This window comes from Megachile rotundata, chromosome 4, assembly GCF_050947335.1.
Source record: "Megachile rotundata isolate GNS110a chromosome 4, iyMegRotu1, whole genome shotgun sequence".
NCBI lineage: Eukaryota > Metazoa > Arthropoda > Insecta > Hymenoptera > Megachilidae > Megachile > Megachile rotundata.
In genome coordinates this window covers 13,538,676-13,554,275 of record NC_134986.1, presented here as the reverse complement: position 1 = coordinate 13,554,275, position 15,600 = coordinate 13,538,676, and the positions used below count along the sequence as shown (strand labels likewise).

General features: G+C 40.5%; 1 protein-coding gene across 1 annotated transcript in view; it reads left to right on the top strand.

Annotated features, from left to right (window-relative positions):
- fax (failed axon connections) overlaps positions 1 to 14,569 on the top strand; it is a 30,903-nt gene extending 16,334 nt beyond the window's left edge. Inside the window, exons 2-4 of the mRNA XM_003704017.3 lie at positions 10,980 to 11,318; positions 11,410 to 11,547; positions 11,838 to 14,569. Of these exons, the coding sequence (XP_003704065.1) occupies positions 10,980 to 11,318; positions 11,410 to 11,547; positions 11,838 to 12,194 (834 nt within the window). The 3' untranslated portion in view covers positions 12,195 to 14,569. The remainder of the gene's footprint in view (positions 1 to 10,979; positions 11,319 to 11,409; positions 11,548 to 11,837) is intronic.
- Positions 14,570 to 15,600: the final 1,031 nt, after the last annotated feature.

Sequence of the window (15,600 nt, the reverse complement as noted above, 5' to 3'; positions counted from 1 at the left end):
ATATTCTACAGTGGCATCTCACAAAACCTTGACCCGTTTTTGCGGATTATTCATTAGCTATGTCAAGAAGCTCCTTTAGAATATTTTGTATTAAAAATAACTTCTCGGAAGATAAATCAGTTTCAAATATAAGTAGTGTTATTTTTGTCCCTGATTAAAGAGTTCATTTAAATTAACTTTTATGGTCGTTATTCTCTTGAATACTTTGCAAATGGGGCGTCTACTTCTCTCGAAGATTCCTTCGAGTCCAGTATCTAATCAGCATCTTCAGGACGAGTCGTGTTCTTATCGACGACACACGATGCCGTAATCGCATCGGCAGAGTCGATATCGCAGCCTCGAACGAGCACCGTTTCCTTTCGACTCTTCCATTGTCCGTATATCAACGAAGAATTATCTGGCCGTTTCATAAGACGTTTCACGCGGTATGAAGGAAGTTCATTGTTCGATGATTGACTGATCTATCGGACGCGGCCAGAAAACTGGCGGTTTTCAGATAATTCTATTAAAGACGGGAAAAAAGGATGGTTATCTGTTAGATTGACTGGAAGAGTGTAGCTCGTTGGCACGAGCGTACAATTACATGTAAAGTAGGGAAGCTCGTATGATAATGTGGATTCTTTTGCATTGATACACGCATTATACCGATGATCTCATCCGATGAATACTATCGCCTTCCTGTTTGTAATAGTTTTACCATTGTTAGGAGAAAATTGGAAACTTTAGGTTCTTGGGTTCTAGCTTTCTAGATGACTTGTATTAGTTGCTAGTTCACAAAGTTATAGATCTTCAAATTCGTATAATAATTTTTTGTATTCATCAGTACATTTGTGCATTGTGCTTGTTTCAAAATTTTTATATTTCCTAATTGCTGTATCACCAAATTTCTATATCCCTAAATTCCTACATGTCTGAGTTCTTATATACCCCACATCTAATTGACCAATAATCACCACGTGCCTCCAGGCTCTACATTCTGACTATACCACAAGTCTCCATAACCTGCAAAGTAGATCATATATTTTGCACGTAGAGTTTAAAGAACTATTTAGTTAGATTTCGTAAGTGGAGCTCCGTTATGCGATGACGACGTACTGCGTGGTTGCACGTTGACGCGGAAACGCAGCTCGCAAGGTGAACACACGGTATCTGGACAACACACGTGTTGAACTGCTGGCCGACATGTGCTGCGGCATCGAGTGTCGATACGTTGTTGAGGTAGGCCGGCCACCGACCTCTACCGAGTTCTAGACTCGTTCTTCGCTTGGCGAACGACCGGATTTTTATCGCCGCTACGTGACGCGCTCCGAAGCTGGAAAGCACTGAATTCGAGTGGCTACAACCCTGTCTTATCTGCCCTCCCTTAATACTTTCCCTTGCAAATCGATCGCCTGGAACTCGCGAAACTACGTTATCGCCGCTGACACGATTTCGTGACAGAAAAGTGAAGCAACATGCACGACAGCTACGAAGATTATTATTCGACGCGAATCGCTGTGTAGACAGTTCATTGATATACTTTGTACAAAATGGCTGCTTGCCAGTTACGATAAACGGTTTTATGTCGGACGGGATTTGATGACATTAAAGCTAAGTGGCATTTATGGCGTATCAATTTGAAGCGCAATAAAAACGATATTAGCGTTTCGTTAATGTCAGATGACTAATGGGCTATTGACGGAAGCGGGGAATCTGGGAAATGTGCATTCATGAAGCGATTTGCTGACAGAGGTATAAAAATGTACTTATGGCGTATCAGTTCGATGAAAGTGAGTTTATGTGCCTCATCGATATTCTTGGCAATAGCTGATTATTTGGGTAAATGTATCAGACTGAAATTGACATGTTGACCCAGAAGTTGTACAAAATGAGTACACATATAAAGGTTGTAATAATATCTTAAATAGAAAATGTTTACTAGTCCTGAATTGTCTACTACTTATAGCAAGGCATGATCGACTTCGAAACATACAAAGATACGATTTAATAACTTGATGTTATATTGAAAAACCATTCATTCAATTTTAATTTAAACTTTGTTCAAACCATGTCATCCGTATTCTTCCTCCACAACTCTCAATTTGAACGAACATTTCCCCAATTTACTCTTTCGAATAACTTCAGCCATCTCTTACCAAAAACACGAATTCACTGTCTATTAATTAAACCTCCACAATATTTAAAAATGCAGTATCACCAAGAATATCTTCACAGTAAAATTTTGAATGTAGAACACTAAAGTTGAAAATCGGTCAAGTGACGAGTCTACCACGTTCTCAAGCGCACATAGTAGAGTCCGACGTGCAGCGTGATCGTTGTTAAAATTTAATTGTATGATTGTAGATCGGAATTTCCAACGGGGCGGAGGGGGTGTTGGTAGGCAACGAGTCGGAAATTAGACGTTGGGCAAAGCGGGAGAATATGGTCGGGCGAATGCAATCTTCTTCCGAGTTAATTTATACTGATAGACTTTTCAGATTCGTCGTAAGTGATGCAGAGTGGCCCGGCATCCCACGTTTACGTGTGTTGCGTAGGATTTTCTTCGTTGGTAGGGATAATTGATGTGCAAGTGCAGTTTCGAGATTCACGGTCCTCCATACGGAATTCCTAAGCAACATATTTCATATTATCCTACTTAATCCTATTACGAACTGGGGAGTTAACGTGGCTAAAAGAGACCGTATAATAAGAACATATGTGGGGGATAGGTTGAAATTTAATGCGGGATTACGTTAAAAAAAGTGCACGTTGCTGGTTGGTCTGATTTAGTTAGGACCCGAATTCGAGGCAAATGGCTTCTTATGGAGGGAGAATCAAATATAGTTTAAAGGAAAATTATTTTGTAGCGGTTTCGAAAGGCTTGAGGAGAGATGTACATATTTTGTGTTGCTCGCAAAGGACGATCTTCTAAGCTTGGAAAAATAGTCGAATCTTAATAAGCACTCATATGAGTCCCAACACATACCTGGACTTCAAAGTTCACATTTAAAGTAGTTATTAGTTCTCATTGTAATTCAATGTTTTTTAATGAAAAATGTATTCTTATCCGTTACCTATAATCATTCTCCAGTTACCATGATAATTATTCTCCACATCTCACATCCTAAAATCACCCAAAATTTGCACATTGTTCTCAAAGAACCGGGTCCATCGCTCCAGGGTGAGGACGAGTTTTATAATCCTATGAAGTTAATCAGCGGGTGAACACCGTGGAGAGAATAAGGGCCACTCGTTTTACAGCTTCTGAACATCTCGACGGGGCGCCCATTAGGAATATTTATGGGGTACACGATTCCGTGTCGCGTCCTGAAAGTATAGCTCTCTCTTTCGCTCTGTCGTGGACGTAATCGAGCGATGGGGTCATTTGTTAACGGTTAGATAGGCGGAGGCAGCCTAGTGTACGAGTTAGACGAGAATGAGGGGACCACTTTCAGGCCTCTCCATTACAAGGTGTGCGACCAGTTGTCAGGATCGTAGGCACTCCGAAAGGTCGAGGCTAGATGATACCGATGATTTCAATATGTACCATCTCCTTTTTCTTTGTAGCTGATATATATCGGACAATAGGACGTGAACTTTCGCGTCGGCAGATAGTTGAAACTGGTTTTGTAAAATTTTAGTTAAATATCAAATTTCTTCTATATTAGAACATTTATTCTTTATTGAGCAAATTTTGGAACTCTTCGGAAACTGTCACACTTAGAGACTTTGAGGTTTTTAGACTTTGGACTTTTAGATTTATGAAGGTTCACACTTTGAGACTTCTAAGGTTAGGACACTTCTTGTGGAAATTGAGATCTTTCAGACTTTCAGACTTGGGTAGTTTTACACTTTGCAACTTCCAGTTTTTAGTTGTAGACTTGAAAACTCTTGGACTTGAAACTTTCGTAGCTAGAATTTTTTCCCATCATTGTATCTCTCCTTATACTATACCCTACATGTACCAAAGATCTATCTGAAGAGTCGGCGATGCTCAATTTGTAGGTTAATAATGAACTAGCTACTGCTATCACTTGAAATTTCTATTCACTTTTTTCAATATATTTTTTCTATAAATTTCTTATAAGGTTTTCTTAATATATGTAAATGTACTACATTGTCAGAATGAAGGCGCATCAAATCAAGGCTACGGCTGTTTTACGCAACAAATTGTTCATTGTTCGCGAAGTATCCAAGAAAAACGGGCATTCTCGGAGGGCCATTGTCAGATACGCTGCGTAATTTCGCGTTTCCTCTTTTTGCCCGTTTCTTTTGACGAACCCACGGATGGCTAACTAGGGGAACGAGCTTTTCGCGTTAAAACGACGATCTTCGTCTTTGCTCGTTGTTGTTAATACACCGATTTCCTGCCAGGGTGGTATGAGCAATTTGCGAGCAAACTGCGTGGAAATTTCTCTTCCATTGGCAGCTTCGGTGTTAATTTTCTTCGATTTTAACAGTTCTTAGTGGTGGAGCAATAAACGTGTATTATTGGTTTATCAGAAGACGGCGCTAGGTAAATGTTTGCTTCTTAAAATGGAGTGAACGATATACGTTTACGAGCTAAGGTCGTGCAAGGATGACCCACGATTTACACATGCTATCTACCCCCATGAGTCATACGTGACTCATCGTTAAATAATGATTTTACATTTATGCCCTATTAGAATTCATTTTCTTGGAATAACCACAGTTTAACTACTAACCAACCATTTCATACTAATTTTTTTTACATTATCACTGAAATGTTTATACTGTTATTTTCATTAAACATTATTCTTTCAATCAGTAAACAATAAGTGCAACTTTGTTATTACTTTGTGTGCTACTTTCGTGTCAATAAATTCTAACCACCCTCTCGTTCCTGAACTTCATCGCAATAACCTAACATTAATATCTTATCTGGCAACGAATCTGCACTATCATATTATACTTTAATAGCAACCCATAATTGAAAGCATCATGAGGCTACAGATGCTATTAATACCCTGTTCTGCTATCTTGATTGAGCCATAGGTGAATCAATAACATTCAACCGAACAATTTCCATCGGTGTTTTTTTTAAAAGAAAATGAGTTTGATAAATCGTAAGCGTCCCGGCCACCGAGGTTGTCTGCCAAGCTTTAAGTTCATTGTACTTGGCAGTCACAGCTGCGTTTGCTTTCGTTTTCGGCTGATCGGTTCGCGCCAGCATTCCTTTATGACCACGCGTGTGCTAGCCTTGTAGTGAAACTATTTTCACGTGCAACCATTCACCTCTCGACGGTATTTTCATCGGGCCACCAACGTTCCGCCATTGATACAACGGGAAACGATGTTGCCCGTGGGCAACACAATCTCGGACGACGTGTTTCTGCGCGCGGAGGCGTTCGCGCTTTCCTCGATCAATAGAAATCGAACAATAGAAACATTGCTCCACACCGGCATATTTATGTCCCCTTTGTGTCTTTCGTTGTTTTGTGATCATGTGTCGCGGACAATACCTTGTACACCGTACAGATACGTGGGTTACGTTGTAAGTTTCGAGAATTATAACCCGAAGCGGCGTTTAACTCAGGAGCGGTGTTACGGGTTCATTTTATTTGCATCGAACCCTTTATAGGATGTTCTACTCCATCGAATGGTTCTTCAAACTTTCAGCGTGACTAATCCCAAGTTAATACTCGAGTAACGGACTGTAATATTATCAAGGTGGAACGGGGTGAGAAAATCGTTCGGTGATCAGGTGGAACGACCGATAACTTGCCGGGATAAAATTGTTCTCGAGATTGCTACCTCGATATCCACTATTCCAAAGAAATAGCTATCTCTTGGGTACGATTGCGTGCCGTAATCTTCTTTCCCTCGCTATTTCAAAAGCCTTGAGTACTATCGAATTTCTTTAAATCGAAACGGAGGTCCAGTCATCGTAATCATTCTAATTGTTGAACGCATCACTGTTGGTTTAAACTTTCGACGACCGAGCACGCGATATCGCATCATGCAATATTTAGACTGCACATGATACGTGCGATATTTACAGTGCACGCGATATCGTGAGATCCGATAATTAGAGTGCATTCAATATTACAATGCGTGCGATATTTAGAGCGCACATTTCGTGCGACCTGTGCGTGATATTCAGAGTACCTGTAACGTCAGAGTCCTTCACGAGCTTCGAGATTTAGGGTACATCCGATATTAGAGTGTCTCTAAGAGCTTTCTTTTGATGTCTCAAGTTCTGTAATCTAAAGTCACGAGTTCCTGTGTCTGCATGTTGCAAGTTCCATTTCAAGTACACATACCAGTATTCATCACCAAAAATCATTTACCAGTATTTATGAATTAGAAGAAACATTTTAAAATGCATCACAAAAGCGATAATCTAAGTTGTGATGGTAGTGTATGCATCGATGACGCAACGGTGAAGCACGCGCCTCTTTCCAATAACCTGTAAAACATTTGTTGCTCATCGAAGACCAAAAAAGGAATCCGAATAAACCAGTCGGTGGAAGTCGATCGTTGTGAGGCAAGAAGCAAGAGAGTCATATCGAGAGGGGAGAAGCCACATTGGCCCTCTGCGTAGGGCTGTGGCTAAAGCTCTCTCCTGGCGGTTGAGGCCGGCGCTGGAGCAGTCGGCTAGCACCAGGTAGTAGCAGAGTAGCACATCCCGTGTGCGATCAATACGCAGCGCGCAAGCTGCGAGAGCCACGAGCTACGTGAAAATACAGCGACTACCATGATCGTCACCGACGAAGACGATGACACGACTACTACGTCCATGACGAGGACTGCCTACGTACGATACCACGACATAACGGCGTGAAGCCTCAGGGAGAGGAGGAGGTAAAAGGGAGGAGGAGGAGGACGTTGCCAGGCGACGGAAGCTGCCTACCGGCAGAGTTCATCGTCCTCCAGCTTGTTTCTTCTCCCTTCCACCCACCCATTCACCCTCCGTTTATCCTTCTCCTTCTCTGCCTCCACCACTCGACTTTGTCTTGTACTTGCTCTTTCTTTCTCGTTTTTCAATGTTCACCGTCTCTTTCTAACCCCACGCGTTCTCCCCTCTCCTCTTCCCTGTTTTACCACTCCCTGATTCCCTCTCTGGCTTCTCTTTTTCATTTTCCCTCTCTTTCCCTTTCGATCTGTCCTCTCGCTCCCGGTCTGTCTGTCTGCCACCCCCCTGTGCTCTCTCTCTCTGGGTTTCATGCTCTCCCCTCGTTATTCCGTGCTTCGTTTGGTGTTCTCAGGTTTTTCTAGCTCCGCTCGGTGATCCCTTTTTCTCCCTCGTATTCTGGCTACCTCGTTTCTTTTCACTTTTTGGAAGTTTGTTGATACTGCCAAATTCTCGGGAAACTCTTTTAGTCGCATTGCGTTTTGATTTACATTGCTTGCGCGTCATTTGCATTCTCTTGGGGTGTATTATCATTTTTTCTCGCTCGACGTGTAAACCTACAGTGCATTATCGAGTACCTCCCCTCTCTGAACGTGCAATATACATCCCACCACTCGCTGATTTTTGCAGACAAACATTTCAGATTCATAATTTATAATTTTAGAAACTCGAGTATTCTCAGATTTGTAAATTTAGGAACCAGAATATTTGAAGATTCAAAAATTAAAAACTTGAAATTTTCGACGTTTCACGTTTAATCCCCCAAAATCACAGACAAGCGGAGAGGTGCACCCCTGCGCTTATCCAGAGGAAGTCCGTACGCGCATGCGCGTATATCCGATTCGCGCGAGATCGCGAACGGGAAGCTGCCCCGCGGTAATTTGTACTCCACCTACACCCCTCCGTGTCTGCTCGACTTTTCATCTCTTCGAATTGATACACGCTTCTCCGCGATATTCCAGTTCGCTCTCTTTCTTCCGGTTATTATGCGCTTTTGAATGCGCGCGGACGGGCGGTTTTAACGATCGTCGCGCGGGATGCGAGCGACCGCAACGCCATCTGCTAAAACGTGCGGACCAGCGAATTAATCAGTACCGACCGCTTCATCGATTTTACGCCACAGGATATTTAATTCTCGGCATATCGGATTTTCACGCTTTGGTCAAGTCGTTGCACCCTTGGGTATACAATACGGCTTCACCATTCCTCATTTGATGCTTTATATGTCTCCCGCTTTTTTTTTCTCCCTTTTCTGACAGTTTCTACGATAAGTTTCTACGAGTAACTTTGTACATACACACTGCATATTTTTCTTAAATTATATCTTAAATTATAATCGGTAGGGTTTTGAAGGATCAACGAGCAATCTTATGAAGTGTCGTTATTGATCGATAGATTTGATACTTAACGATATCGTTAAGGTTAATAATAATGCTCCATGATTCTATCGTGGAGTCCATTTATTCTTGTTTAAGCTTCGCGTCTGAACTAACTTAATTTCGAAGAAGAATAATTATAATCGAGTTAGAAGTTTAACTGAATTTCAGTTACGCCGATTAACCTTAACGATATCAAAATATCAAAACATCCAGTTATTGATATTATCAAGCACTTAATAATATTCCAGCGAACTCTATCCCTTTATCTTTCCGACTTCTGTTACATGTGCGTGTCACTTTTTTTGGCTCCCTCGAGCTCTTTTTCTTCTCTCCCCTCGATTGTTCGTCCTTCTCCTTTCCCATCCTTCTTTCTCCTTATATCTCCTAGACTCTTTCTTCTGCACGGAATTCGCATTGGCATACATCCTCTGTTGCTCTCGGTTTCTCTCCGTTCGTCTTTCGTGCAACCCCCCACTTTCTGTGCCACCCGTTCGTTACTTACCATTATCACAGTGCCGTTCACATTGCAAAACAGCCGGTGCACCTCCATCGTCGTCAACGTCGTCGTTTCCATCATCGCTATTACCACCAATACAACTGTGCCACGTACAGACTTTGAGGACCGTCCTTAACTCCCCTTTTCGGGTCTTTCGACTTGTACTTTCGTTTATTTCTGATGATGCCGCAACCGCGTTCGACACTCGTTGATTACCAACGATGATGAGCTCCTTCCGAAGAGGTATTCCCACGTACATCGCGACATTGTTCCCCTTTTCGTGGGACCGGACTCGATGCTACGCTCTCTTCGCGCATTATCGTACGGTTAATTCAGGTGATTTCTATAGGCGACAACGCGAACTCGACGGTGTTCCACTTGTCGATCGTAATTGACACGAGAAACGTTTCTCGGTAAACTGTTTCGCTGCTCGTGTTCGTTTTCCTGCTCACCTGCGATTAACAGTAATACTATGGATTATCGATACGCTATCGACACGTACAGTCATTAGCGATATTTCGGTTCCGTTGACGTTCGAATTACGTGCGACCGTGTCTTTGGTAATAGCGCCAATATTTGAATCGTGAGAACAGATGCAAGAAATAATTTTTGTACCATAGATACACGATTCATCCTTTCTTTTCTTGTTACGTTCATTAGTTGCGAGAGATGAGTTCGGGAGGTAATCGGGTCTAATCTAACTCTTACCTGCATTGTGTATGAAACATTGGTTTTGTGTCGGGTTTGTACGAAGTGAAATGCGTTAACAGATGGCTAGAAAGTTTCTTATTTAATATGCTTTGGTGAAATCACGGTAATATGCTCATTGACAATGTTTGAACTTCACCGTTGTTGTAAACCGAAGTTGAAGAAAGTGTGCTACATCCGGTTGCCCCGTTAGCCCCCTTATTATCTCTGACGTCTAATAAAAGTCGGTGTATATCCGATATTATAGTATTTTGTTTCTCTCTTATCGAGTATCGTTTGCGCGATACGCGTCTGATTCGCAAAATTAATTGAACTTCGTTGAAATTATTGTTGCGTGGTGACCCCGAGATATACTTGAAATCTTCGCACGCGTATATCGCGTTATCAATATTGCTTTGCAATTCGATCCACCTGTAAAGTACACCAGATATCTTATTTGACTTATGAAGTGCTCGGTGTGTGGCACTGACGCGTATAAATAGAGCGTGCAGGTGCATTTGTTGCACTCGATGCACCGGTTAAATGCTATTTAACACATTCGTTGGGGACTTGGGGATATGGATATTTTTTAGTTGCATGAAATAAGTAATTATATTAGTTATATTGCCGCGGGTTAATTTACCACGCGCTATTTTGCTCTATGCTGAATTTCCACGCGTTATATCACCGTATGTTGTATTTCCACACGTTATATCGCCGTAGGTTGTGTTTTCACGCGTTAAATTTCCTCGCGTTATATTGCCGTATGTTGTATTTCCACGCGTTATATCGCCATGTGCTGTATTTTCATGCGTTACATTGCCATATGTTGTATTTTCACGCGTTAAATTTTCTCGCGTTATATTGTCGAATGTTGTATTTCCACGCGTTAGATCGCCATATGTTACATTTCCACGCGTTATATTGCCGTATGTTGTATTTTCACGCGTTAAAAATTCCTCGCGTTATATCGCCGTATGTCGAATTTCCACGCGTTATATCGCCATATGTTGTATTTTCACGCGTTAAATTTCCTCGCGTTATATTGCCGAATGTTTTATTTCCACATATTATATCACCGTATGTTGTAGTTTCATGTGTTCAGTTTTCACGCATTATATCACCGTATGTTACGTTGCATTTGCACGTGTTATATTGCTCAGCGTTATATCGCCACTTGTCGTATTCCACTATTGTGTTGTACTATTTTTAACGTACATGGTAAATTTAGAAAGCTTAATTTATGGGAATGGCAAATTAAGTAAATCCTAACATAGAAGAACGTTTTTATACGAAATTGAATCGTGTTGAAATCGAACCCCAGCCAACTGTGAACGGGGCACCTTAGTCGCTACGGCATCGAAGCCCTCCGAGTGTTCTTCTCCTTTTTTCTTCGTTTTTTTATTTCCCAGATCAGGGTGTACAACATAGGCTTCCAAACCGAAGCGTATACGCGCGTTTGAGCATTACAGATTTAAGAAGATTATTCTAAGAATAGAATAAATTTTCTTTATATCAGTGGTGGAATAAAGAGTTTAATTAAAACGTCACTTGTTTGTTACAGAACGTGGATCACAAGCTGAAGTTCCGTTCCAAGAAGGGTGCGCTGCCGTTCGTAGAGCTAAACGGCGAAGAGATCGCGGACAGCACCATCATTCTTCGCGAATTGAGCCAAAAATTCGGCAAGGACCTAGATGCCGGCCTTACGTCCGAACAACGAAGCGTTTCTCATGCAATGATATCGATGATCGAGAATCATCTAGTTTGGGTGGTCACGTGTTGGCGCACCAAGAACTTCGATCAGGTTCTGAAGGGGTATAAGGTGAACCTTCAACATGTACTTGGCAGCCGTATTCCCAATGGTATTCTAAACTTTCTCTTCAAGCTTACGTACGGACGCAAGGTAAATCTTTCGTTTGAATTTCATTTTTTGCGATTACTGACTTAGTTGTCGCTCTCAATTTGCAACGGTTTCTAACGGACATTTATTACAGGGTGTGAAGAAGGTGAAGGCCCAGGGCATGGGAGTGTATACTCCTGAAGAGGTGTCCCAGTTCGGTTGCGCTGATCTCAAGGTTCTCTCTGATATGCTTGCTGATAAGCCCTTCTTCTTCGGAGATGAACCGACCACGGTACGCTTTTCGTTCGCTCAACAATTGTATACTTTATGAGATCAATATGCTTCAAATGTGATTCAATCATACTTGAAATCAGTCTGCATGATTCAATTGTACAGTTAAAATAAGCTCATCGATGCGATTTAATGGGTGCTGTGATGCATCAGCTTCGAGTTCTTAGAACTAATTTCTTGTAAGCTACTCAGAACTGTACACCCTCGTGCAATGATGTCTTCTCTTTAACATGAGAGGAATTTGTCTCGATTTATTTGAAATTAATTTAATATATTTCTTGTTTTTAATAGTTGGATGTTGTGGCGTTCGCGCATCTCGCCCAGATCCTGTACATCGACAAAGAGACGTCGTACAGCCTACGGGACTACATGCAGGAGAACTGCCCAAATTTGGTCGGCCATTGTTCGCGCATGAAGGAGCGATGCTTCCCGGATTGGGACCAGATCTGTTCCACTCTTGACATGAACACGCATTTACCGAAGCCGGAGAAGCAGGAGGAGAAGGAGGGCAAAGAGGAGGCGAAGGAAACGAAAGAGTCGAAGGAGGAGAAAGAGGGCGACAAGGAGAAAGCGGATAAAGAGGAGAAGGAGTTGGAGAAGGATAAGGAGGTTGACGAGAACAAAGAGAAGGAGAAAGAGGGGAAATAAGCTGTCTCGAGGGGACAACTAAGTAAATAAGTCGTTCAAAGGGAAAGAGGATTTCAAACTTGCGGAAAATTGAGGGTGTGATCTGGTAGGATGATGGAGGGGGGGATAAGGGAGAGACGGAGAGGGTGATGAAAGAATGAGCGTTGTATGCGAGCCAATGTAGAGAGAGTGATAGAGAACGAGTAAATGTTATAGCGAATGTATAGAATGTGTGAGACGAATGTTTGAGAATAGAGTACATGCGAGACAAGAAGAGGCGATAGAATGTGTGCGAAAGAGCGAAGAAAAACATGCGAGTCGCAAAGATTCGACAAACGTTTTTAAAGTTAGAGCTCTCTACTTATACGTATAGATATATTAATAGGCTCATAATGTTAAATACTTCGTTTATATACGTTCGTAACATGTTAACGTCATTTCTCATCGACGCACCCGAAGCACACCCGGAAACGAACAAACTTGATCCGACCCAAGGACCCTTCGCCCTCCCTCCCCGGGTGAAGAACGAGAACAACAAAAGATAACAGAGAACGGGGCTATCTCATAAGTCATTAGAATATCGTAGGTTTGCAATATATTAAATGCAATAGCCTGACGCGTGCAGGTGGTATGAGATCTTCGATGAGAACAGTGGCCAAAAGAAAAACGCATCAGCGTACATCGTAGCAAAGGGATGTACGCGATGCAGTTTAGGGAGCGAGATTATCGTTTATGGTTGGCGATAGACAGAAGAGCGTCACTGATTCAGGCGTCTTCTTGCGGTCGCCTCTTATTACCATACCATTGGCTCTTACTGTGCAAAATGAGTTACGTACCTAGCGTTCCAAGTAACGTGTACCGTATATCACATCATGATCTTCGTTTAGTCGTGCTGCTGTTTAGTCGAAATAGAAAACACCCCTGTTCAATCGTTCTTTAGAAATTGTAATTAGATGCACGTCATTTTCGAGTCATTAGGTTTCGCGTGATAGAATATTTCCTTTTCTGATACATCTGTATGATTAAATAATTCTTCTGATGATGAAAATGATCAGAAATTAAATGTTAAAGTCATTGGATGCATCAGAGAAGGCGACTGATACAATCTTTTTTAATTGTCTCTTATACACGATATCACCTGCTTCATTCGCGTCAATTTCGAAGCGAAACTGTTTTTACACTTGATACAAAAAAATGATAAGCGCGCGCGCACATTTTCTGGTTGACTGGTTTTTCCGTTTTTTATGGTTCATTGACGACGTTTCGACGAACGAAGACTCATCTGTGCGATTACGGATCGACAGAAAATGATATATTTACGATGATTTGTACATTATTATATAGATATTTGTATTACGTATACGCGGATGCAATCCGAATTAGGGTAGCGTTCGTCGGAAACGGATGGAAGCGGAAGCGACGCGTCTCGAAATCGCAGACGCTTCGACACCGTCTTTGTTTCTTCTTTTTCTTTTCACAAGAACAAAATGAATTTAAAATTAAACAAATGAGAAAAGAGGCACAGGCAAAAAACAGAATTTCTTGTGTGTCTGGGTTTCCTTTCGATGTTGGAACCAAATGAAAAAGAAAAAGAAAAACGAATGAAACGCTGTGCTGTCCCGTGTATTAGTTCAACTTTTTATTAGATAACATTTATCTCTCCTGCGCGAGAGTAATAAAAATTTTACATTACGAGATTAAAAAAAAAATACAAAAGTGTCTTTCACGCATCGAAAAGAAAGAAGAAAAGAAAAAGTACATACAACTCAGACATTTTTTGATGTATAATGTTATATAATATCGAACGGGAATTGAACTGTTTTTGTACGAGGCCGCCGGGTCAATAACAGCCGCGGTCACAAAATAATAATTCCACGATAAAACACGAGGATAATTATATTTAAGTAGCTTACTTATAATTAAACGACGATTACGATTACATAAAGGACAAAAGGTAAAAAAAAATAATAATAATAATGATAAATAACACAAGTAAATAATTAGTGTGTGAAAGCTGTTTATACCTTAGGACAACGCATACGTTTACACCCGTGGTTACATATGATTAATATTATTATTATTACGGATTATTATTATTATGAATTATTACGAGTACGAGTATAAATAATAATAATAATAATAAAATTAGTGATGAAGAACGAGAAAAGGAAAAAAACACTTGGACAAGACCATAAACGTTGCAAGCACAGTAGGTAGGCACACATCCAATACAGTAAGGTTTATCGTAAGAGGAATATTAATAATAATTATAATATGACTGCTCGTTTTATGCTCGGCGCTATACATTTCATTGTCATTATTATATCACCATTTATTAACGATATACATACGAACAAATAAAATGTGTTTATAAATATAATGTGATCTTTACGAAATTTCTTTGATCTTTATTAATACCCTCCTAGATTTTATTTATTTTTATTTATTTATTTTATTTTATTTATTTTTTTATTTATCTTTTTATTTATTTTTATAATTATCTGCTTGGAAGATCGTTGGACCACGTACAATTATACAGCAGGTAAGTTAGTTTGCTTTATATTATGCTAGAGAAGTTTTTGATTTCTTACATTAGTGTTAAATCGTTGAAGGGAAATTGCATATTAGACATTTTTTGCTTCGCGATAAAAGACTTTTTGAATAGTCATCTAACGTGCCCCTGGAAGCGGCATGATAGGAAAATGAAAGAGGTATACGAACGGTATGGGTGCCCCTATTTCAACATGATAACATATTTTAAAATTAAAATGCATATCCGATTAATTACTCAATTTCTGCAAATAATTCATCTATTTGCACATTTTTCCCATATATATATTTTATATGTATAACTCAGAATTAATAAAATACTAACAAGTTTCGAACTAACTATGAATCGATATGCATTTACGATGTTCAGAGTTCAGAAAAATCTGTCGGTAAATTTGAAAAAAAAAAAAAATTGATCAGCGCCATCTAGCGGATGTTTCCCAAACCCTACTCCTGGTAGCAGGATCGCAGAAAAGCGAGGAGGTATCCGGAGGCAGTCATTGTTGGGCAGTCCCAGTGCATGCGTAGTGTTGGGCAGTCGTGAGATTTTATCTCACGCGAGAGCTTTATGCGCATGCGTCAGCGACGTCACAGGTTGCTGCCAATGCCGTACCTAGCCGGTACACACAGTGGTGACTGATGAGGGCACCTTAATGATTCTACATAATTTTTCAAAAATTCTTATAATTGCACTGTAAACTATGAATGTATAGGTTGGGTTGGATTACATTAGGCTGGGTTAGGTTAGTTACATATATGACTGTATAAAACTATACAACTATATATATATATATCGTGAATTATATAATATAATATAATGGGAATAATATGATGGAATATGGGAGATTATTATATTTAAAATAACACAAAAGCACAA